General features: G+C 44.0%; 1 protein-coding gene across 4 annotated transcripts in view; it reads right to left on the minus strand.

Moving 5' to 3' along the window:
- Positions 1 to 6,017: 6,017 nt before the first annotated feature.
- The window catches only part of LINGO1 (leucine rich repeat and Ig domain containing 1), a 506,273-nt gene continuing 486,621 nt past the window's right edge, over positions 6,018 to 25,669 (minus strand). For all 4 annotated transcript variants that reach the window (XM_051982523.1, XM_051982521.1, XM_051982522.1 and 1 more), the window contains one exon: positions 6,018 to 8,365. In XM_051982523.1, the coding sequence (XP_051838483.1) occupies positions 6,512 to 8,353 (1,842 nt within the window). In that variant the 5' untranslated portion in view covers positions 8,354 to 8,365 and the 3' untranslated portion in view covers positions 6,018 to 6,511. The remainder of the gene's footprint in view (positions 8,366 to 25,669) is intronic.

Consider the following 25,669-nt stretch of genomic DNA (forward strand, 5'->3'; position numbering starts at 1 on the left):
TTATAGCATGTCTGACCTCACCTCGATTTTCTATGTACAAAATGGTAGTGATTATATCTGTTTATATCACAAGAACAGTCAAATAAATAATTGATGTGAAAGGCAGAGCCATAATAGATAGAGCAAGCAGAGGATCCTAGAATAAAGAGGGTGCAAGAGTGCACTACAGAAGAGAACCAACTGAAATTAGCAGCTAATTAGCAAGAATAATTACTATAAGAAGCTACCAAATGGCTGCTTACTTCGTCTGGAAGGGGTCTCATCACAAATGAAGTCCTTCTTTGTCTGCCTTGGGCAATGTTTCATCCTTGGGCAATGGCATTCTCAACAAGAGCCTTGTGCTATCATCTCTGACCCAATTGATGTCCCAAGGCCTCTGTCTCCCTATGGGTACTTGTATTCTCCTCTCAACTGTTGTGACCCAGAATCACTAAGTGCTATTCATATACATGGTTGAGGAAAATAGAGTACTGGACTTAGACTCAGGAAAACCTGGATTCAAATCCAGTATCTGACATTCACTAACTGTGTCTCTATGGATGAACCACATCAACTCCATAAGACTCAGTTTTCTTATTTATAAAATAAATCCTTCCAGCTTGAACTTTATGATACTATGGACCCATCAACATGGCTACTCATTCTATCCCCAATTAGGCATTTCTTGAGCAGCCCAAATATCAATCCAATTGACCATGGATATAGTTCCCTAAAACAAAGTTCTGGGAAATTGTTAATCCACATGAGTAATGGAGTAACTTGGGATGGGGTGGAGTAGGCACAGGAAGAACCAAGGAAGAGAATCCTTAGTCAAAATCAAATGTGCTACAGTGACAAGATTATGTCATGATCAACCATGATAGACTTGGCTCTTCTCAGCAATACACTGAGCTAAGACAATTCAGTAGACTTGGGAAAGAAAATGCCATCAGCATCCTGAGAAAGAACTATGGAAACTGAATACTGATTGAAGCATACTATTTTCACATCTTTTTGGTCATTTGTTTGCTTTTTTTATACTCATGATTTTTCCCTCTTGTTCTGATTTTTCTTTTACAACATGACTAATAGGAAAATATGTTTAAAATGATTGTTACACATATAACCTATTGAGATTGCTTGCTGTCTTGGGGTGGGGAAAGGCAAGGGAGGGATGTAGAAAATAAAGTATCTCCAAATCTTATAAAAATGTAGATTGAACACGCTCCTTACATGTAACTGGAAAAACAAATCACTATTGAAATTAAAGAAACAAAGGAACAAATCAAAGATGCTAGAGATGAATCTGGGGTGAGCCTCTCATTTCATCAAGAGGTGGTTGTGAAATTCTTAAAAGATAAGCTCTTGCCCCCTTTAAAAAGACATGTCCAAGCTCACAAAGGGATGGGGGTCTGGAGTCTAGAGAAGGGGAAGCTGGAGAGTGAGACTGTCAGAGAGAGAACCTATAACATAACAAGGAATTCTAGAAACACAGCTTTGAACTCCCAGGGGGTTGGGGGAAGTGAGGCTGTGAAATGATTGCAAGGGGCTTTTTAATCCATATTTGGATCGGGAAATAAGCAAGCATATCTTTAGAAAGCTGAATAAATAATGTCTCACATATATGTATAATGACTTTTCAAGTGAATATAGATGCTGTTGGGATTAATAAAATTAAAATTCATTTTAAAATGCCACTGAATTCATAGCAGCTTTTTGTTTAATCCTGTATTTTCTTAGTAAATTAGGCTTGATGTAATGAATGCTAATAGGGCTTACACTATCATGGTGTAGGGGGACCATGAAATTTTTTGAGGATAAAAAAGTGTTTTCCATTCTCAGATATTGGAATTTATTGTTATAAATGCAGTAGGCCTAGATTTTAGCATCAAAGAACTTGGCAGTTAGAAGGTTCTATGTCCCACTGGTCTCTGAATCCTACTACAACATATCTGATGAGAGAGTCAGTCATCCATCCTTTACTCAAAGACCGGGAGCTCATTACCTCCCAAGACAGCTGATTCTCCTTTTGGTCAATACTGTTAGTGAATTTTTCTATATATCCAGCCAAAATTTGCCTCTAAGTCACTGTTGATAGAATTTATGCCCAGAAATCCCCGCTAACCCTAAATTCTCTATTTTGCAGAAAAAGAAATAGATCTAAAGTGATGAAGTGACTTCAAATCAGAGCTTTTTGAATCATACTATACTATAGCAAGACATTTGACATTGGCATTGTCTCATACTAGCCCTGTATATAAGAAAGAAGACAGGTGAAATTAAGGTGGATTGAGATGTAGGTTATGTGATCAACCTGGAGGGAAGTCTTACTGGAGGGCATATGGTCCTATCTTCCACCATGTTCTGTTCAACATTTTCATCAGTGCCTAGATGAAGACAGAATGCATTGGTTATCATATTTATAAGTCCCAAATTTCCAAGAGAAAAGGAAGATAATGGACCCCACACTCAGGCTCCAAATAGATCTTGGTCAGCTGTAGAGATCAGCTGAGTCTTAGAAGATGAAAGTTAGCAAGAATCAATGTAAAGTCTTCTATGTAGGCCAAAAAAATCAATTGTACAAGTGCACGCTTTGGGAAACATGTCATGTTCTTTCGAAAATGATTTGAAAAAAAATATCTTGGGAATCTAAGTGGACACAGTTCAGTATGAATCAATGGTGTGATGCAGCAGAGAGAAAAATTAAGACACGATTAATTTGCATTCATAGAAGCCTACAGAAGAAACCTGAAGAACTTAGAGGGAGGCAGCTTGGAGGTAAACCATTATAGCTATCTTTGAGTATTTTAAGGGCTGTCACATGGAAGAGGAACTGGTCTTGGCTCCAGAACCAGGAACAAAGGAATGTCTGTCATGGCCCCACATGTGCTTTATTTGCTATTTCTCCAAAACAGGTATCACGCATTGTAGTAGTGTAGATGTCTTGTTTTTCTCCTGGGCTATAAGCTCCCTAAGGGAATGTTTAGTATAGTGCTCTGTATATAGTATATATTTAATAAATATTTTTTGAATAAGCAAAAATTGCCAGGAAGCATATTTCATATCATAATGCTTGAGCTTGAAGGGACCTCGCAAGCCTTGACCTGGGACTGAGGGCAAAGATGGGATTTGAACTCAAGTCACCTGATTCATAATCCAATGCTCTTTTTTTTGGCTTTGCTGATGTTAGCACAATGTAAGGAATGGCTTCCTAACAATTAGGGTTGTTCAAAAGTAGAGAGAGATCCCCTGGGAGGTGGTGAGTTTCCTGGCAAATGGAAAGTGGAAGGGATATTTTAGAGAGAATCCTAGAGCTAGAACAGGGGTTCTGAACACACACACACACACACACACACACTGTTGATTTTTACCTGCACAGATAAGAGTTGTACAAGATGACTGTGGAAATCCTTTCCAACTCTCATGCTAGGGCTTTTGCTTTTTTGATTGTATTAGTGAGTTAGCCCAAAGGAAGCTGATTTGTAGACTTGGGACAAAGCACTCAAGCTCCCTGATCATAGCTTCTCTATCTGTAGAAAAAGGGGTTTTTCCCAATTTTGAGATATTAGGAATCTGTGATAGCCCCAAGGACTCCATATTTAGAAAATGACCTGATGTTTCACAGAAGAAGGGAAAAATAATAACATTTTAAGCTTCTCCACTTCCCTCAGCTTCTCAAACAACACTTTAAACTTTAATTCTGTTTACCTTGAGTCCTTGCTAGGGGGAACCCAGCTAGGGAATGTCCAGTTCCTACAAAAGTACCTACCTCCCCAACCCCATTAGGGTCATGGATCATGTGAAGCTTTCTAGTCTGACTTCCTCTTTTACACATGTGGAAACTGAGGCCCAGGATGGTGAAGTAATTTTCTCAAAATCTATAAAGTGAAGTGTCCTGAGGCTCCTCAGGATGTTTCATCACCCTCAAGAAAATGTGCTTTGTTGGGGCCCGGCCCCTAGACTGCAGTTATAGAAAACTATACCGTATTATGCAAAGATGCTGAATTTGGAGATTGACTCCCGACTCTGTTCCTTGTTACCTGAGTTATACAGAGCATTTACATTAGGCCTTCGTTTTCTCATTTCTAAAAGGTAGGGGTTGGGCCAGAGAGCCTCTGAGATGGCTTCTGGTCCTAGGCCTATAATTGCAATGAGCAGACACCTGCCCCCTCTAGTCTTTCTATAGAGACAGACACCACAGTGTCTCCTTGGTGAGTTGGGTGAGAAGGCTAGGGGCCCTCAGGTTAACTGGGGAGGAGATGGGGGAAAGGGATGATTCAGGGACAGCTAGGGTGAGCAGCTGCTTGGACTCTCCCCACATCCTGACCTTCCCTTCCTCCCACCCCAGCCTTTCTCCAGGCTGCCACCATCAACCCCCTCATCATTCTCAGCTCAGGGGGACAGCACAGCTTTCATTCATCATTGCTCTGAAGGCCCCTGGGGCCAGCCTCCAGCCCCAGCTTCTCTCCATGTCTCTGCCTTCCTCCCCATCACCCCTCACTCCAAGCCAGGGAAGCTGCTATGAGAGGCTCAGGTTTCAGCCTTCCACCTTTCTGCCCTCCCCATTCCCTCCTCCTCTCCCCACCCCCATTCTGTATTCTCTGTGTAATCTAGCAAGGTTTCCCTTCTCTGTTACTCCCTTAGGGGAGCTGGTAAATCAGCCTGCTAGGATTCAGTCAGTGGCTTCAAGGTGGCAAAGCCAGGATCCCAGAGGGAAAGGGGATCGAGGACCTCAATTAGGTCTGACTGCAACTGCCTCACTGTGAAGACAAGGAAACTGAGGTCCAGAGAAAGCAGAGAGTCATGATTTGGAGCCAGGTATTTGGATTCCAAAGCTAGCATTATCCTCATACCTTTCGATGGGAAGTTTCAGAGACCAGGTTTGGCTCACCCCAGGGCAGAGAATAAGTTCTGTTTCTGGGACAGTGGAATGGCCTGCCTTCACAACTACTGAGCTCCCCTTCCCTGAAAATACTCAAGCAGAGGCTGGAAGATTGAGATGGGAATTGGAGGGGATTCCTCTGGGGACCCTTGGGGGACTGTTGAGGATGATGGCCTTAAGGGCCTTTTGCTACTGAGACCCACAAAACCACCAACTGCTTTGATGATTTAAGACCACTCTAACTTTTGGCCTCTCAGGAAGGTACTGAGCAGCAGGAAGCTTTCTGAATCAAGAACTGTTTGGTGCAATTCTGAACATACCCCCTCCTCCCTGATAACTCATGATCCATCCCAGGTACCATCATCCTTTAGATAGAATCATATAGAGAACCCGTGATTCTTAACTCTTTCCACCTGGTCCCGCATGGGGCAATCTCAGAACAAGAGCCACTCAGGACCAGGTGATGATGATAATGAACGTAACAACAATATAACAACAACAACAACAACATCCATGATAATAGCTCCCACGGACCTAGCTCTCTATAATTTATAGAAAGCATTTCCATCCGTTATCTCATGTAAACCTCACAACAGCCCTGTGAGGTAGGCAGGACAGATTCCATTACACCCAATTTATAAATGTCTAAACAGAGGCGCGGAAAGAATCAACTTCCCCAAGTTTACACAGCCAGTCAGTGGCAGAACTGGGGCTTTAACCCAAGGCCACATCCTTGCTACCCAGACTTATGATTTTCCCATGGATCCTTGGCTTTGGGGAAACCACAGGGCAACCACTCATCCCTGGCAGCTGCTTTCCCCCCTTAGGCCATCCCGGCTCCACAGCAGGTAATATGGAACCCCCAAGCTGGAATCCAACCTGATCTCCAGTTGACCCCTAGACTTCACACCAGCCTTTAGGACAGGACCTGACTAGAGGAGTATTCTCTGAGTGGAAGGTCTGACCGACCCGGAGGCTGCGTTGGGGATTGGGAGAAGCAATACCACTGTGATCTGTTACCTCTTTTCCAGGGGAGGCCCTCTTCACATGTTAAGAAGATGAAAAAGGATGACAAAAAAGAGGAGGAAGTGGGGAGATCTGATTGGGCATGAGGTCTAGACAGATCAGGAAGTCAAAAGTTTGCATTCCAACTATCTATAGGAAATAGTTTTTTTTTTTATTATTTCAAGTTTTCATAAAAATCCATAATTATTGAAACCCAAGTTACAGAGGAAGTTCTTAACTTTTTTTTTATTGATTTATTGAATTTTTTGTGTTTCTTGGTTCGTTGTTTGTTTTGTTCTGCAGTGGCCTCTGACCCCAGTCCGTCAGAGCATGTCCCTACAAACACTGAGTCCAAACACCTGGCCAGATGTTGTCCTTGTATAAAGAGAGCAGGTGGTGAGGGCCGGGGCCGGGCCAGGGCTGTGTATTGGACAGGGGGCAAGGGCAGTAAGGGTGAGATGGGGTGGTAAGGATGGGAGAAGTGGAAGGAATTGTGAGAGAGACAGAGAGAGAGAGAGAGAGAGAGAGAGAGAGAGAGAGAAAGGGAGAGAGAGAGATTGCCATGTTAAGTCTCAAAGTTTCATGTCCAGGGGCCTGGGGTGGTCCCTTCCTACACCCCTGGGCACCCTTGCCCCCTGCCCTGCCTCAGATCATTTTCATATTAAACTTGCGGGGGGCATCGGCAGAGCTGATGCCAGCGTCCGACTTGCGGGGGACATATTCGATCTCAATGTTGTGCTTTGTGTTGCCTTTTCCTCGGCTCCAGAGAAACAGGAGGACGAGGCAGAAGAGGACCACGCCCAGGAAAGAGATGAAGCCCATGGTGGTGGCGATGATGAGAGTCTTGATGTCAAAAGGGAAAGGCACGGTGGCGCGCGTGCTGTTGGCGTCGCTCTCGTTGGGCAAGTTGGAGATGAAGGCGAAGGTCTTATTGGGCTGATGGGGCCAGTCCGGGGAGTAGCTCCGTACGTGCAGGTGAGCCAGCATGGAGTCGTTCCCGCCGGCGTTGGCAGCGATGCACAGATAGGTGCCGTTGTCCTGGATCTGAGCGTAGCGCACCTCCAGGGTGCCATCGGGGAAGACGGTCAGCCGTCCGTTGCTCTTGGCGGAGATGAGGTGCTTGCGGGGCGAGAGCCAGAGGATCGTGGGTGGCGGGTCCCCGTCGGCCCGGCAGACAAACTGCACCGTGTGGCCTTCGTCCACAAAGACCTGCTGCGGCTTGCGGTCCCGGATCCGGGCCCGGCGGCAGGTGAAGTAATTAGGCAAGAGGACGTCGGGGAAGTCCTTGAACTCCTTGCCCTGGACAAACTCCGGCGTGGCACACGTCGGCTGCTGCTTGTTGAAGTTGAGCCGCCAGCGGCGCCGGAAGACCCAGAGCAGGCGGCAGTCGCAGGCCAGCGGGTTGTTGTCCAGGATCAGCGTCTCTAGGTTGCCCACCGAGTGGAACGCAGACTCCTCCAGGGTGGTCAGCTGGTTCCCAGACACGTTCAGGATACGTAGGTAGTTGAGTCCTCGGAAGGCGTAGGGCTCCACCATCATGAGCTGACCCCCAACCAGCTGGATCTCCTGCAGCCGGAGCAGGTCGTGGAGCATGGACCCCTCGATGGTCAGGATGGGGTTGTAGGACAGGTTGAGGAAGCGGAGATAGACCAGGTGGCGCACCGAGACGTAGGGGATGGCGGTCAGGTTGCAGTGAGTGATGGACAGCGAGGTCAGATTGAGGCCGTAGAGGCAGTTGGAGGTCATGGTGTCCAGGTAGGGCCAATGGGAGATCTCCAGGACCTTGAGCCGGTACAGCCTCTTGAACGAGTAGTCCCGGATGGCGTTGATGTTGAGATGGCGCAGCCGCAGCACGATCAGCCCGTGCAGGTGGGAGAGCGCCTCGGTGGGGATGGAGGTCAGGTTGCACTTCTCCAGCGTGAGCTGCTCCAGGCTGTTGAGGCCGCTGAAGGCTCGGTGGGAGATGTAGACGAGGTCATTGTCTCCGACCTCCAGGGACTTGAGGTTATACAGGTCCTGGAACATGTAGTCCAAGAGAATGACGATCTTGTTCTCGCTGATGTCCAGCTTGGTCAGGTTGCTGAGGCCCGTGAAGACGCCCAAGGGGATGAGCTTGAGCCGATTGCTGCGCAGCCCCAGAGTCCTGAGGTTGAAGAGATTGTTGAAGGCTCCGGGCTCCACAGCACTGACAATGTTCTCGTTGAGTTCCAGCTCTTCCAAGTGGGGGTAGCTGGCGAACTCGTCCTGGTTGAGAGTCTTAATGCGGTTCTTACCCAGGTCCAGGAGCCGCGTCTCCGTGGGGATGCCCTCGGGCACGGCGATGAACCGCTTACGGTGGCAGAGGACGGAGCGTTCCTGGGGCAAGCATTCGCAGCGGGGCGGGCAGCCCGTGGCCGAGCCCGACAGCACAGAGCCCAGCACCAGCAGGAGGATCGGCTGCCAGCAGGCCAGGATGGGGGTGTGCATGCTAGCGTCCCCGGCGATCATCCTCTCTCTCACCTGCAGCCGAGACAAACACAAGAGGAGGACACGGCATTAGACAAGTTCCGGCAATGGAGCGCAGCAATGGGCGGTTAGAGCGGAAGGGGCTTAGGGACCCCCTGGGCTACCCCATGCGTCTGACAAAGAAGGAAACTGAGGTCTAAAGAAGGTGAGATGATGTGTCCAGGGTCCCAACGCTCTTTCTACTGCTCAAGGGGAACAGGAAGGAAGAATAATAACACTAGTAAAGGATATTTTACACCCCGTTTTCAGGATTACATGTAAAACTGTTGTTTTATTCAGTTTTCCTAAGCCCTGAGACAGAGATCAAGCAGGACTGAGAATCCCTCTTTTATAGCTGAGGAAGTAGAAACTCAGCAGAGTTGAACGCGGGGACATGCTGTCTTCCACAGTAGAATGAATGTCAGCTCTCTGAAGATAAAGGCTATCAGATTTTTCTCTCTGCACCCCCAGAGCCCAGGCCTGGCACATAGTAGGTATTTAATAGATGTCCATTGACTGGTTACTGTTCAGGGGCCCCAAGGCAGGGATGGAGGGACAGAGGGAGGAAAAGCAGAGATTTTAAGATCCCGGGATTATAGAAACAATTCAGTTCCCACTGACACAATGTTGTCATTTGACTTCCTGTTCAACAAACATTTGCTACAAGGTGTCAGGAACTCTGCCTTAGAGATCCAGGGAAAAGGAAATGGGCCCTGACCTCAAGAGGCTTCTTGAGGGGAATGTGAAGGTATATGTGTATGTATAGATGTATATACTGTGTGTGTGTGTGTGTGTGTGTGTGTGTGTATGCATGTGTGTATATGTGTATCTGTTTTGTGTATGTATATATCTATATATAGTATATATGTACACACACAAACACATCGATATTCTCAAAGTAAATATAAAGGGAATCAGGTCTTGTGTAAGAGGCAGAGGAACTGGACCTTGAAGGTGGAAGAGGTCCTATGTGGCAGTGGGGTAGGGAAAGAATATCTTCCACCCCTGGGGGTCATCCCCTGTGCAAAGGTATGGAGGCAGGGAAGTTGTATATGCTCTTGTGAGATAAATAGCCCAAGAGAATCCTCGCTCAGCAGATGAGGAGGCTGAAAGGGAGGGGGGGAATGAAATCTAAAGCGATCCCGCCACCTCTCTGGTTTCCATCCGTCCTGCACATCTGGATGATGTTCCTGGGGGCAGGGCACCCTAGCTCATGTCCCCGCAGTTCCGAGGCAGAGTCAGCCCTCTATTTGTCCAGGAGGAGCTCACTGGATAATTGCAGTTGTAAGTCGCTTAGCTCTCCCTTACCCACTCATTTCCTTCTCCCACTGGGCATCTCCTTCTTAGCTCAGGTGTGAGCAGGATCTCCTCCTTCTATGTCTAACCCCACAGGATAGCCCAGCAGAAGCCCATGTCCAACAGAGTCATTCCCTGTACACAATGAGATGATCCTGAATCTGTATGGATCCTTAGAAAGAACCATGGCCACGAAGGGAGGCCCTCTCTTCTCCCCCAGACAATCAGCCTGGACTAATGAAAAGGCACCACTTGGGTTCAGCTAACCTGGTCTGAATCCTGGTTCTGCCACTTCCTAGATCTGTCACCTTGGGCAAGCTCCTCCCCTTTCTCTCCTTCCCCCTTTTCTTCTCCCTCTCTCCCTTCACTCTCTTAATAGTAATAACTGTGTATTTTTTAAAATACATGCAAAGATAGTTTTCAACATTCACCTTTGCCAAACCTTGTGTTCCAAATTGCTCTCCCTCCTTCCCCATCTCCCCCTTCCCTAGACAGCAAATAATCCAATATATGTCATCCACGTGCAATTCTCCTATACATATTTCCACATTTATTATGGCTGCACAAGAAAAATCAGATCAAAAAAGGAAAAAGAAAATGAGAAAGAAAAAAACAGGCAAGCAAACAACAGCAAGCAAAAAAGGCGAAAATAGTATGTTGTGAACCACAGTAAGTCTCTATAGTTCTCTCTCTGAAGACAAATGGCTCTCTCCATCACAAGACTATTGGAATTGCCCTGAATCACCTCATTGTTGGAAAGAGCCAAGTCCATCACATGACACAATCTTGCTGTTCTGTGTACAATGATCTCCTGGTTCTGCTCATTTCACTCAGCATCAGTTCATGTCAGTCTCTCCAGGTCTTTCTGAAATCATCCTGCTGGTCATTTCTTATAGAACAATAATATTCCATTACCTCCATATACAATAACTTATTCAGCCATTCCCCAACTGATGGGCATCCACTCAATGTCAGTTCCTTGTTACTGCAAAAGGGCTGCTACAAACATTTTTGCACATGTGGGTCCCTCCCCTTTTTCATGATCTCTTTGCAATACATGCTCAGTACAGACACTGCTGGATCAAGAGTATGCACACTTTGATAGCACTTTGGACACCGTTCCATATTGCTCTCCAGAATGCTTGGATCAGTTTGCAACTCCAGCAACAATGTATTAGTGTTCCAGTTGTCCCACAGCCCCTCCAACGTTTATTATTATCTTTTCCTCTCATCTTAGCCAATTTCAGAGGTGTGAGGTGGTACCTCAGAATTGTCTTAATTTGCATTTTTCTAATCAAATTTTTATACGTCTAGAAATAGCTTTAATGTCTTCATCTAAAAATTGCCTGTTCATTATCCCTTGACAATTTATCAGTTAGGGAAAGGCCATTCTCTTCTCAGGCTCTGGGTTTCCTCATCGGCAAAGTGACAAGATTGGACTGGATGGCTCTTAATTTTCCTTCCAATTCTGGATCTGAGATTGAGGACTATTACTCCTATAGTTCAGATGAGGAAACCTTCCTGGAGAAGGTGACCAACTTGCCCAGACTTAGATCTGTAGCTCTATTATGGAAGAAAAAAAAATATGGGATTAAGGAGATAGAAGGGTTCAGGCCAGCTAAGTAGTACAGTGGATAGAGCACTGAGTTTGGAGTCAGGAAGACTCATCTTCCCAAGTTCAAATCTGGCCTCACTTACTAGCTGTGTGATAGTGGGTAAATCAATTAGCCTCTGTCAGTTTTCCTCAACTATAAAATGGGAATCATATTAACACCTACTTACCGCTGTAAGGATCAAATGAGATAATCTGGGTAAAGGGCTTAGTTCATAGTAGACACTTGATAAATGCTTGTTCTCTTCTCCTTCCTATTAGGAATGTATTCGCTTTCTATAGTCCTGGTCAAATTACTCAATGTCTCTGAACCCAGGTTCTCCCACCATAATACGGTCCCAATAATCAGAGAATCAGAAATTCAGAGCCAGAACAAATCTGAGAGATGATTCTGGCCCCCTATAGTTGTTGCCGGATTTCTAAACATTTGGGACTCTGTCAATGGGACTTAACATAGGTGCCCTTTAATTCCTCTAGAAGATGTGACTTGGTCCCTACTTCTCCAGTGTTCCAGAATCCCAGTGAGAAGGCTCACGGGCACAATGACTGTGCTAAGTTGTTTCCATTGCTAGTTTGCTGAGGAACTTTAGTCAGGTCAGCTTTACCCTCTCAGCTCCCTGTCCCCCCAGAGTGCCACGAGTGGCTTGGCCCATATGGCTTCTGAGCCCCTTTTCCAGTCCTGATACTTTCCCATTTCATTTCCTGCTGTCACGGAGAAGTGAAAATCAGGCTGCTGGAGGAGGCCAAACTGGGCTCCTGGACAAGCTCCATTCTCTCCTCAAGGTAAATACTGGCTACTGTTATTAATTATGGTCTATGAAGTACTGCCATTCTCATAGGGCTGATAGCACCCTAGATTCGAGGTATGGATTCCAGCTCACCTCATCCCACCCTTGGTTCAGAGAGAAAGGAGCTGAGGGCCCAGAGGAGGGTGATTTCTAGGTCCCACCAGTGGCATTTGACAGATCTAGGATTAGATCTGAAGCCCCGACCCCTAACTGGCTCTCTTGTGGTCTATATTTGTATTCCCAGTACCCAGCATGGTGGCAAGACAATGTAAATGACTATAATAAATGCCTGTTCATTTACTGATTAATAGTTATACCATTTCTCCCCCTCCCCTGCCATGGTTTTAGAGCAGGGATGAACCTGAGAGCATCTCATCCAACTCTCTCATTGACAGATGAGAAAACGGAGGGCAGAGGAGGAGAGGATTGGCCAGATTGTTAGTAAGGAGCAGGGGCCGCTTGAGTGAGAGTCCGGTGGCCTCTTATCCTTCCTTGCGTGTCTCTCCATCTTGGTTCCTTCTCCCTTCCCACCTGACCCCAATCCTCAGGGACCCTTTATTCTCCCTTTCGTCAGAGTCACACACGCTCCAGTGACCCACCAGCAAAGAAAACATCCTGACAGGTGATCAATAAGTAATTGGGAAAGCAGCTGGGGCCACGTCTGATATGAATCCTGGAAATGGTGAGAGATAAATGGGCCTTTTAGCACCGGGTAGGCTGGCACGTCATGCCCGGCCCCAATGAAGCTGGACCTGGACATGAGAACTCCAGAGCTGGACAAGCCCTCCAAGGCTCTCTTGTCTGATCCTCTCCTTATACAGAGAAGGAAACCGAGGCTGGGAATGTGAACTGAATTCTCCAAGGTTGCCCAGGGACAATATACTTCAGGATTCCAAACAAGACTTTTCTGCAGGAAAACCCAAGGTTTGAGGTGCTCTGCCATACTGACTGTGGCAAAGTCCCACACCTGTCCTCAGGGGCAGGCTTCCTTTGAGCCTTCCTTAGGTCTTCTGGGTAAATGTGTCTGACTTGGCTCTGTTTCAACCACCCAAGCATGGCAAGTAGACCATTTTAATATCATGAGCTACTCCTTGGCTCAAACACCCACTTACATTCCCCATCACCTGCCAAATGATGAAGATGCAAATCCTGGCATCAGAAGGCCTCCCTGTCTGACTCTCCTATTACCCTCCCCCCACCCTCCCCCCGGGCTGAATCAAGCTCCTCATACTCCCATCTACCTCCTCATGTGGGTAATGAGAACAGGAAGGAACCTGAAGACTTGTGTAAGTTCAATTTATTCATTTGAAAGACACAGATAAAGAGGTTGGGGAGGTCACATGGGTAGGATGGTGTCTAAGGTGGAGCTGAGATTTGAACCTCTCTGCTCAAAATCTAGAGACAGGAAGCAAAAAAAGACAGTTTGCTCCCCCAAGATTCAGGAAAGCCCCAGGCACAATCCTCTCTCTGACATAGACTGGCCACATGATGCTGGGTGAATCACTCGCCCTCCTGCCCCAGGCAACTCCCAATGACCATAAGCTATTAGAAAATGGTGCTGCTTTCCACTGTCGAGGAGATTCCTCACCTGGCAATTTCCCACAGATCTAGAAACTCACTTTATCCCTTCTGATCACAAAACCAGTGTCCTTTCCCTAAAACCATTAATTAGCCAAGACCATCCCATTAAATATATATTTTAATATATAATAATAGTGACCTTTTATCAATATGGAGATATGTTATCATAGAATAATATAGTCCAGATGTATATTCCACATATAAAATCCTATTCACATGTCATATGTATATAAAAATATACCACATAAATGTAGATGGAATTATATGTGTTCCTGGTCAAATTTCATATAGGAAACATATGTAACTATATAGTATATTAATATATGAAGTTATGTATATACAATAATTTTTATGCTTCCAATATGTGTAACATATATAGAACTATATACATATAACTATTACATAATATAGAGAACAGTAATCCTTTTCAAATTCATATAGGAAACATGTAACTATATAGTATATTAATATATGAAGTTACATATGTATATATAATAATTTTATGCTTCCAATATGTATAACATATATATAACTATATATATATATATATATAACTATTATATAAATATAGAGAACAGTATTCCTTTCAAATTTCATATAGGAAACATTTAACTATATAGTATATTAATATATGAAGTTACATATGTATATATAATAATTTTATGCTTCCAATATGTGTAACATATATAGAACTATATACATATAACTATTATATAAATATAGAGAATAGTATTCCTTTTCAAATTTCATATATGAAACACATATGTAACAATATAAATATATGTGATTATACATGCCCGTTGTTATTGTTTTCCCTTTGTTCTTGAAGATGACCATGGCATCAGTGTGGTGATGGCATGACAAGCAAGTGAATGGGATTTGAATGAGGGAGATCTGTGCAAGGTCAACTGCTTTGCTTTGTCTCCCGGAGCCATCTGGATCCTACGGCCAGATATAGATCAGGACGACTGGAGATGCATATGGAGGTCGATTTCATACATATGAAACTATGTATTTATCATGCAAATATATGCAACTGTATATTCCTGCTCAAATTTCACACATGAAACCGGGGCAACTACATGTAGTATAAAATGTGTATGCATGTAGGTATACATACACAAAGACAGAGAAATAGAGATAATTCTGTTTACATTGTATCTAACATATATGCATATATTATATTATATACACAAATATATGTATATTATATACACACATATGTATATAATGCATATTATATATATACACAAATTTTATTGTATATCATGTTATATATGTGTATAATGGATATGTTACAAAATATGCATGTAACTACATATATATTCCTGTACACATATATATGTAACTGTGTAATCTCTAAATATATGAAACCATATCTAGCTCCCTAGAATCCTATTCCTATTTCATACATGTGAAACACATGCAACGAGATATAAATATATAAATAGAACTATACTGTAAAGGGCTAAAACTCTCAGGTGATGCATTGAGGTCGGACAACTGAGCACTTAAGGCTAACTACCGATTGGACGATACTCTATTAGCATTTGCTTGGAAAATGGCCCTTCCCACTATCCTGTGCTGGTTCAATTCTTTGGTGTATACAGAGAATTGTGGGAAGGATGAGGGGGTGGAGTAAGACAAGCCAGAGTCACTTGGGGGGTGGAGGTGGAAAAGGAAGGTCACGGAGATCCTGTATGCATCCCCTTCACTTCTACCCTTAAAGACCAAGAATAAAGGCCAAGGACTTTTGCTTATCCCGACTCCGACTGATTCTGAGGCATCCAGGGGCTAACTCGGTCTTCACACTATACATTCCTGTTCACATTTCATATGCAAAATATATGTGGTGACTATACATACACATAGTATACGTGTGTGTATATTTATATTCTGTTCATATTTTGCATGTTGGAAACAATGTAACTCTCTACCTGTATACATGAATACATTCACTAACCATTCTCAGCAGCAGTCCTCAGGTTCTGGGTAACCAGCTAGTATTATATTCTAGACTTTAGAATTCAGAAACATTGTGGCGTTGCTAAGAGAGAGCTAGGCTCAAATCAGAAAGAACTGAGTTCAAATTCCCCCTCAGACACTTACTAGCTATATGACCCTGGCCAAGTCACTTGACTTCTGTGCCTCAAGTTCCTCATCTATAAACTGGAGTTTATTATGTTGTTATGAGGTGTGATTTAAGTATGACACAGAAAGCTCTTGGCAAACTGGAGATGATTTCCCCTTTCAGTGCCTAAGCACTCTAGATCCCTTGGCACTGGATGGAGAGCATCCAGGCTCTTAACTTAAGAGCCCAGAAAACAGGACATGTCCTATGTGACTCCAGAGTGCACCAGCAACACCTGGAAGTCAGAGAAAGGCAATTTTAAGCTTGTCCCACAGACTGACCCCAAGATGGTGAGTTATTTTCCTGTGGGTTGTGGGAGCTGCAAGGGTCCTCAGGACAAAGACTGTCTAAGCTGGGGAGTCACACGCTCCTAGCTTTAGAGTCCATTGGACATTAGATGCCATCAAATCCAACTCCTTCATATTATAGAAGAGGATCTGGGGTCCAAAATGGTGCAACTTGCCCAAGATTATCAGGTAGATCTAGACTGAATCCAGATCCTAGATTATAAATCTTTCTATTTCAAATTCAGTCCCTTTTGCACTGACCTGTGCTGCCTCTCATGTGAGTCAGAGCTGCCTGGTAGATAGAGAGACATGGCCCTGGATTCAGAAACATCTGGGTTCAAGACCCATCTCTGACATATACTGACTCTGTGACCCTGGACAGCTCTCTGAAGGGGAAGGGAAGGGAAGAAACATTTATTGAACACCTATTATGGGCCAAGCACTATGCTCAGCACTCTACAAATATTGTGTAATTTGAGCTTCACGAGAAACTTGGAGATAGGTGCTGTTATTATGCTCATTTTACAATTAGGGAAACTGAGACAACTTAAGTTAAGTGACTTGCCCAAGACACCATTAATCTTCATTGGAAGAGGATATTGAATCATCTTCTCTCTCTCTCTCTCTCTCTCTCTCTCTCTCTCTCTCTCTCTCTCTCTCTCTCTCTCTCTATATATATATATATATATATATATATATATATGTATGTATGTATGTATGTATTAGGACACAGAACAGGAAGCTGGTTGGAATATTAGAACATTGAATTTCAGAACTAGATGAGAGACCCAGAGCTCCTGCCATCCAACTTTCCGATTTGACAGATTAGGAAACTGAGGTTCAGAGAGATAGAACTGACTTCCCCAAGATTAAATAGGAAGGTGGTTCTAAGCCAAGTGTAGAAACCAGGTGTACTGGCTCCCGGCCCAGGAGCTTTCTTTCTGCCACTCCATTGTTGTGGCTCCATGGCCCCTGCAAACACAGGAGCGGGGCTGTCTCGTGTCCATTCAGGCAGCTCCATATCTCCCATCCAAACTGGCCTGGTCTCTCAGCGGGGCTTAAACAGCCTGGCACTGTTTATAACATTGGTTACTCTCCTAATTGCCGCTGCTCTGGAGGCTGCTTTCTGCATTTAAATCAGAGTTTTATTTTGGATACTTGCCCCCCTGAAGGGGTTCATTTGAGGGCACAGGTTTTCAAAATTGGACCAATAAATACAAGAGCAGTAAAAATCTGAGGCTTGGAGGGGGGAGTCCGGCCCTGGGAGGGACGCCCTGGCGTTAAGGACGGCGGTTTCTCCCGGTCTGGATGGAAGAAGGATGCCGCTTACTCACTAGCAGCAGATTGGGTCTTTGGGCCGTTTTCTTGGGAGTCTAACCATGGCATCATCCAGGTTTTCCTGTCTGCTGCCCCTGAGCTGGAGCAGTGTGATAGAGTGGGAAAAGCCCAAGATCTGGGGGCAGTAGATCCGGGAGTTCTGGAGCTTCCATTTAGCAATTGGGTGACCTTGGAGAAAACTTCACATTTGACCTTTTTGGCTCTTACTGCCCACATATTAAAAACCCCTGAGAACCTTTCAGCCTAGGATCCTAGAGCAAGCTTCATGCCCAATTAGTTACCAAGTACCCCTCCAACATCCCACATCTCTCACATCAGTCGGTCTCTGTCTGTTCCCTCTGTCACCACCAATGCAGTCCTCAGGAGCACCTGCCTGGACTGTCGAGGATGCAGGTGGCCCAGAGGATGGAGCATTAAGCACAGAGTCAGGAAGATAGGAGTTTCTATACTGCTTTGGACATCCACTAGTGGTATGATTCAGGAGGAGTCATTCATCCTCCTCCAGTCTCAGTATACTCATCTGTAAAAGGGAAATAATAAGAGCAGCTCCCTCCAAGGGTTGTTGAGAGGTTCAAATGATATATCGTATGCTAAAAACTTCAAATGTTAATTCTTATTGAGTGTGTTAAGGTAGCTTCTTAACAGGTATTTCTTTCTCCATCCTCTGTCCCAACTGCAATCTATCTCTTCCATTGTCAGCTGCCAGAATACTCTTCCACATGCAAAAATCTGGTTAGGTCACTCTCCATTCAAATATTTTCCATGGCTTCCCTCGACTGCTAAGGAAAATTCAAATGTCTTTTCCCCAAAAGTCAGGGAATGTAGTCTTAAATGGTGATCTTTCCCACTGGCCTGTGCATTTCCTTATAGGGGAGAGAGAGAGAGAGAGAGAGAGAGAGAGAGAGAGAGAGAGAGAGAGAGAGAGAACTTAGAATATGGTATACAGAATGTCAGAACAGGAAAGGATCCTACAGTGGTTCTCAAAGTCTGGTCCAGAGCATCCTGGGAATCTCTGAAATCCTTTCAGAGAGTCTACAAATTCATAATTAGTTTTTATTTTTAATGTGATCAATATCTATAACTATAAAGCACATAAACAAAAACTCTTTGGACAGATCCTCAATCATTTTTAATAGGATAAAGATATTGAGAATAAGTTTGAGGACCACTGAATAGAATGAGAGCTAGAAGGTACCTGAAAATATAATGAGTTAGGTGGATCTTTAGAATGTGGAATATGAGAGATGGGAAGTCCCTTAGAACATAGATCTTCAGGGCTGGAATGGAACTCAGAACACAGAACCTCAGAAGTGGGAGGGATCTTAGAACACAGGAAGCTTAGAACATATGTTAGAGCCAGATAGCACTTTAGAACATAGAATGCCAGAGTTTGGCATTACCTAGGGACAGAGAACTGAGAATGTCAGAGCTGAGGAAGGGCCTTCCCCAATCTGACCCCCATCCCCTCCAATTTTTCCATCTCTGGTACATGCTGACCATCACTCCATTCTCTGCATTCTAGATAAATTGGACCATTCCGTTTCACAATTATATATAATTTTGGGTTTGCAAAGCACTTTACACATCTCTCTCTGATAACAGGCCTCCCTTCTCTACCTTCACTTGTAGCATACCAAACAGCAGGTCCAGGATTCAGTCAACATCTATGAAGCACTTAATGTATGCAGAGCTGGGGACTGGAAAAGGTGCAAAGTTTGGAGGAGACACACAAGTAATAGAAGGAAAAGCTGGAGTTTAAACCTAGGCCAGAGGATCCTAAATCTAAAACCGGAAGATCTCAGGTCATTTTACAGAGGGGGAAACTGAGGTCTAGAGAGAGGAGACCAAGCAGTAGTTTGCTCAAGGTCACAGGTAATAAATAGCCAAAGTGAGATTTGCACTCGGGGGCCTGTGTCTCCATGTCCTGGGCTCAGCAGCAGCTTTACACTCTGTCCTTCCTTCCCTCTGCTCAGCCATTCCAAGAAAGCTAATCTCAGCCTTGAGATGAAGAAGCAAGGACTTGGAAAAGGGAGAGAAGGTCATCCAAGATGATGAAGAAGAAGGGAGGAGGAGTGACAGAGAGGAGGAGAGGAGGCAGACTCCTTGTCTTCCCCGATTTGTGTCGCCTGCCCATACCTAATTTCCCTTTCTTTCCTCATCCCTCGCTTGTCTGATTTCACATTATTTGCACCCTGGCTCCAGGGCATGAATCTGCCATTATTGTTTCATGGAATAATGCAGCAAGTTCATTTGGGAAAAACCTGAGCTCAGGGGCTGAGAGAGACCAGGTGCCCTTGGGGGGGGGGGGGTGTGTGAGAGAGGAGGAAAGGGAACTAGGGCTGCCTTTGCCAAGAGGACAGGATGGCCTGAGACTCCTACCTCCAACCTCGTGTATCTGTGTGTGTGTGTGTGTGTGTGTGCGCAAGTGCATAAAGCTGTGCATGAGTGTACGCATGTGTATATATGAGTGTGCAAGAGTGTGTGACCATGTGTGTATACACACATGTATATATATGAGCATGTAAGAATGTGTGTCTGTGTGTGTATGTGAGTGTGTGTGTACACATGTACACACTTGAGGGTAGCAAGACCTTGACTAGGGAATTATCTCAGTATGAATTAAATTCAAGTTAATTCAACAAGCATTTATTAGGCACCAATGATATGTCAGGCATCCCAGACAGACTTTGGGGACCCAAACCTCTTGCCAGAGTGAGCAGCATGACTGGGTGAAGGCATATCACTGCTCCAGGCCTCTGCCTTTCCAGCTATAAGCTGGAGTATAATACTTGCCCCAAATTATAATACATACCCCACCCTAAAGGTCCCTTCCAGCTCTAATCTTGTGATCTCTCCTCACAGAATCTTTAGGGGCTAAAGAAACGAGAGACCATTTTATTTGCAGACCTTAGGGGACCATAGGGTTAGGAGCTCTAAAGCTGGAAGGGACTTTTGATGTTGCCGCTTCCAACTTCCCATTTTACAGATGAGCAAACAGAAGCCAGCACCTTGCCCAAGTTCACATAGCACTGAAGTTAGAACTAGGGCTCTCTGACTCCAAAGCCGGGAATCTTTGTCTCTAATTTCTGACTGGGATGGGGGAAAAGCAGAGGAACGAGAGGAAGACGATTAAACAAATGTAATTCTCAAGTCTTGAGTCCATTTAAATGTCGGGTGACCTTGAGGAAGCCATCTAAGCTCCACGGGTCTACATTTCCTCATCTATAAAATGAGATAGTTGAACGAGACGACCTCAAAGGTCCCTCTAACTCTAAATCTCTGATTCCCATGACCTTATTTCTCCCATGGATAATGCAAACAGAAACTATCCCAATATCCCAACATGCCACAGACCACTCTCTAGCTCATGTCTCTCAAGGAAGGAGAGAGAGACCATCTTAATACCTTATTTCTCCCAAGGAAATGAAACATGGACCATCCTGTCGCTTTACTTCTCCCATGAAAATAATACAACAAATTCATCTACTGCCTTATTTTTCCAATGGGAAATACAAGACCTTTTGCTGCCTTGTTTCTCTCAGTGAAGTTAAAGATATTTGAACCATCTCACTTTTGTCTTTTGTCCCTTTCCCATGAATCCTGGAAAAAGCTCCAGGTTTGAAAAAGCTCCAAGAAATAGGAGAGCGGCAAAAGAGGGAGCCAGACCGCTGGCACGGTTGTGCGGGAAAGGAAAATGATGATGATAAAGCAAAAAGTGAATTTCACTTCATCTTTGGGAATAATCTGCGGAAGGTGTTGGGAAAGCTGGCCTTTTCTCCAATGAACACACTACCATCCCCCTGGCATTTGGCCACCACTGAGAAAGGCCAAGGGCTAAAAATACTGTGAGGCCGGTGAGATGGTTGGCCAGCACTGCTTTATTGGAAGCAATACCTTCTTTGGGCCTCTAAGTCTGGTCCTCCCTGGACCACCGAGAACAAAGTCTGGCCACAGTGGATGGAGTGCCGGGGATGAGTTTAGTGAAAGCCTTAGCTTAGAGACAGCAAACCAGAAGCCAGAGTCAGCTGACTATGGGGGTTATGGGAATTTAGATTTAAGTGAAACCAGAAGGGATGGGAAGCTAGTATGGATGGGGTCAGGACAAGTTTGGGAGAGGGATAATTGGGATGGGAACCAAACTGGGGGGATCAAAATAGAGATGAGGTTAAGAGCAGGATTAAGTTTGGTGGCTAAGGTAGAGATAGATGTCAGTATTGGGATGAGGGTAGGGTAAATTTAGAAGGAAGTGTAGGGATGGTAGGGGTAGGAAAGGGTATCAGTTTATGATGGAAAAAGAGTTAGAAGCTTGGGGTGAATGTGTAGAGACGGGAGGTCTATGTACGGATGCAGGGAGTACAGAGATAAACCATTATGGGAATGGGAAGGGTCCTTTACACAGGGATGAAGCATTGTAGGGACAGACAGGGCAGTGTAAAGGCAGAAAGGTCAATGGGCAGATGGGCTCAGTGTAGGAACAGAGACAACATAGTAATATGGAGTCACTGTAGAGATAAGCAGTGTAGGGATGGGATGGAATCGGTAGTAGAGTCAATGCAGGGATGGGAATCGGGGCAAGAATGGACACAGGGCAGTGATGGGAAGTTAGGATCAGGGCAGGAAATAGGGCACATATGGGCATTTGTCATAGACCAGTCTTATCTGATTCTTCATGGTCTCATTTGGGGTTTTCTTGGCAAAAATACTGGACTAGTTCGCTATGTCTTTCTCTAGCTTGCAGAGAAGGAAACTAAGACAAACAGGGTTAAGTGACTTGTCCAGAGTCACACATATGGGGTCTTTAGAGATGACTGGACAGCAACAAATGCCCACATCTATTCTATCTCCTGTCCCAATTCTAACTTCTCATCTTGTCCTGTCCCCATCCTTACCATTGCTCTCGTACCTATCCTGTGCCCACTTGAACTCAGGTTTTCCAGACTCTAGACCTAGTGTTTCTACAGGCCTGGAATCAGGTAAATTCATTTTTGTGAGCTCAAATTTGGCCTCCAACACTCATTAGCAGTTACCCTAAGCAAGTCACTTAACCCAATTTGCTTCAGTTTCCCTATTTGAAAAATGAGCCAAAAAAGAAAACAATAAATGATTTTAGTATCTTTGCCAAGAAAATTCAAATGAGTCAGACAAAGCTGAAATAATGAAACAACAACAAAAGTAAATGAGGAATGGGTAGTCAAGGCAAGAATAGGGACAAGAATAGGGATTGGGCACAATTCAATCCTATTAGTAGGTGATGCAGGTAAAAATCTGTTTCCTGCACTTTCTAGAATACCTGAATAACACCTGGACTGAGTGCTATTATTCCTTCCCCTTTCAGATATGAATTCAACTTTCCCTATACCACACACAGACATAGTCTCTACCTAACACAATGGGGCTGGGAAAGATCACGTCAAAATATTTCTGCTCTGTCTCCTTGCAAGAATTCTCCCATCAGACCCAGCCAATTAAGGTGCTGGTTATGAAATTAACCATAATTATGAAAGAGATATTTAATAGTTTGCATATTGATGAAGAAACAGAAAGTGAATTATCTTGAGACTTCAAATCCATCTTTCCCAAGAAAGAAAGACATCAAGGGGGTCTTGCTGTGGATGCCTGGGGGCAGGGGGAATAGCGGGAAAGTGTGTGTGGGTGTGTGGGTGTGAGAGAGAGGACCCAAAGATGTGGGGACATGGGGGGAAAAGGAGGAGACAGGAAGATCAGAGGGATGAGAAACAGAAGGGGAAAGCTACGAAACTATTAGAGGATTGAATAAGTCCATAGAGCATCTGAGCTTTGGAAGAGAAAAAGAGACAGAGATAGAGAGACAAAGACAAAGAGAGGCATAGAGACAAAGACAGAGAAAGGCATAGAGACAAAGACAGAGAGACAGAGAGAAATAGAGAAAGAGAGAGAAGAAAAATGGGCCGATACAATGACATAGAGGACAGATCTAAGTCCAAATGTGGACGATACATAGGAAATACCATTTGCTAAATTCCTCCTTTCCTTCTTCCTCACAGAATGGAGATGAGCTTGGGTTCTTAAATGCTTCATGTCCTATGTCTACCCTCAGAGGACCACCCTAGTAAGTGTGAATATCATCAGAAGGCTAGCTACCTGTATGTGTAAGAATGTTTGTGGCAGCCCTATTTGTAGTGGCCAGAAACTGGAAACTGAGTGGATGCCCATCAATTGGAGATGGCTGAATAAATTGTGGCATATGAATATTATGGAATATTATTATTCGGTAAGAAATGACCAGCAGGAGGATTTCAGAGAGGCCTGGAGAGACTTACACGAACTGAGGCTGAGTGAAATGAGCAGAAGCAGGAGATCATTATATACCTCAACAATGATACTATATGATGATCAGTTCTGATGGACGTGGCCATCTTCAGCAACGAGATGAACCAAATCAGTTCCAATGGAGCAGGAATGAACTGAACCAACTATGCCCAGCGAAAGAACTCCGGGAGATGACTATGAACCACTACATAGCATTTCCACTCCCTGTTTTTGTCTCCTTGCATTTTTTTATTTCCTTCTCAGGTTTTTTTTTACTTTATTTCTAAGTCTGATTTTTCTTGTGCTGCAAAATAACTGTAGGGACATGTATACATATATTGTGTTTAACATATACTTTAACATATTTAACATGTATTGGTTATCCTGCCATCTGGGGGAGGGAGTTGGGGGGAAGGAGGGAAAAAGTTGGAACAGAAAGTTTTGCAACTGCTGATGCTGAGAAATTACCCATGCATATAACTTGTAAATAAAAAGCTATAAGAAAAAATTATATTGTGACACTTCACCATCACATGAAGTGACTTAAGAGTTCTTAAAAGTTATGCCCAGAAGAGAACAAATGATGGCATGTCTTTTTTTTTAATTTAAATTTAAATTTTATTTTATTTAATAATAACTTTGTATTGACAGAATCCATGCCAGGGTAATTTTTTTTACAACATTATCCCTTGCACTCGCTTATGTTTCGTTTTTTCCCCTCCTTCCCTCCACCCTCCCCCCCCAAGATGGCAAGCAGTCCTATATATGTTAAATATGTTGCAGTATATCCTAGATACAATACATATTTGCAGAACCTTGTTGCACAGGGAGAATTGGATTCAGAAGGTAAAAATAACTCGGGAAGAAAATCAAAAATGCAAATAGTTCACATTCATTTCCCAGTATTCCTTCTTTGGGTGTAGCTGTTTCTGTCCATCATTTATCCAATGAAACTCAGTTAAGTCCCTTTGTCATAGAAATCCACTTCCATCAGAATACATCCTCATACAATATCGTTGTCAAAGTGTATAATGATCTCCTGGTTCTGCTCATCTCACTTAGCATCAGTCCATGTAAGTCTCTCCAAACCTCTCTGTATTCATCCTGTTGGTCATTTCTTACAGAACAATAATATTGCATAACATTCATATACCACAATTTACCCAGCCATTCTCCAATTGATGGGCATCCATTCATTTTCCAGTTTCTAGCCACTATAAACAGGGCTGCTACAAACATTTTGGCACATACAGGTCCCTTTCCCTTCTTTAGTATCTCTTTGGGATATAAGCCCAGTAGAAACACTGCTGGATCAAAGGGTATGCACAGTTTGATAACTTTTTGGGCATAATTCCAGATTGCTCTCCAGAATGGCTGGATTCGTTCACAACTCCACCAACAATGATGATGGCATGTCTTAACAAATTGTCTCTAGTCTGAAGATCAAGGACAGTCAACAAGCTTTTATTAAGCACTTACTATATATACCAGGCACTGTGCTAACAACTGGACTAGCCTCACTGAGTTTAAAAGTTTATTATAAGTCTGACCACAGGGCAATGAATTTTTCAACAACTCTTGAAAACCATTTACTAACTGGGAGAGGGGTTATAATTATGTGTGTCAGGAAAGGAAGTACCCACACCAACAAAAATAAAATGTCGTTGACTTATCAAAAAAAAAAAAAAGGCTAACTATCAAGTGGTGATTTTCTTCCTTCCTTCCTTCCTCCTTCCTTCCTTCCTTCCTTCCTTCCTTCCTTCCTTCCTTCCTTCCTTCCTTCCTTCCTTCCTTCCTTCCTTCCCGATGGTTGTAGAGGGCTAGGGTAAAAAAAGTCTGAGTTCAAACCCTGTCTTTGATACATAGTAACTATAATCTTCAGCAAATCACTTCACTTTCCTGAGGAAGTTCCTTGGATCATAGACTTAGAGCAGGAAGGTCCTCTCAGGCCATCTAATCCAATCTCATCATTTTACAGGGAACTGAAGTCCAGGTAAA

This window comes from Antechinus flavipes, chromosome 2, assembly GCF_016432865.1.
Source record: "Antechinus flavipes isolate AdamAnt ecotype Samford, QLD, Australia chromosome 2, AdamAnt_v2, whole genome shotgun sequence".
NCBI lineage: Eukaryota > Metazoa > Chordata > Mammalia > Dasyuromorphia > Dasyuridae > Antechinus > Antechinus flavipes.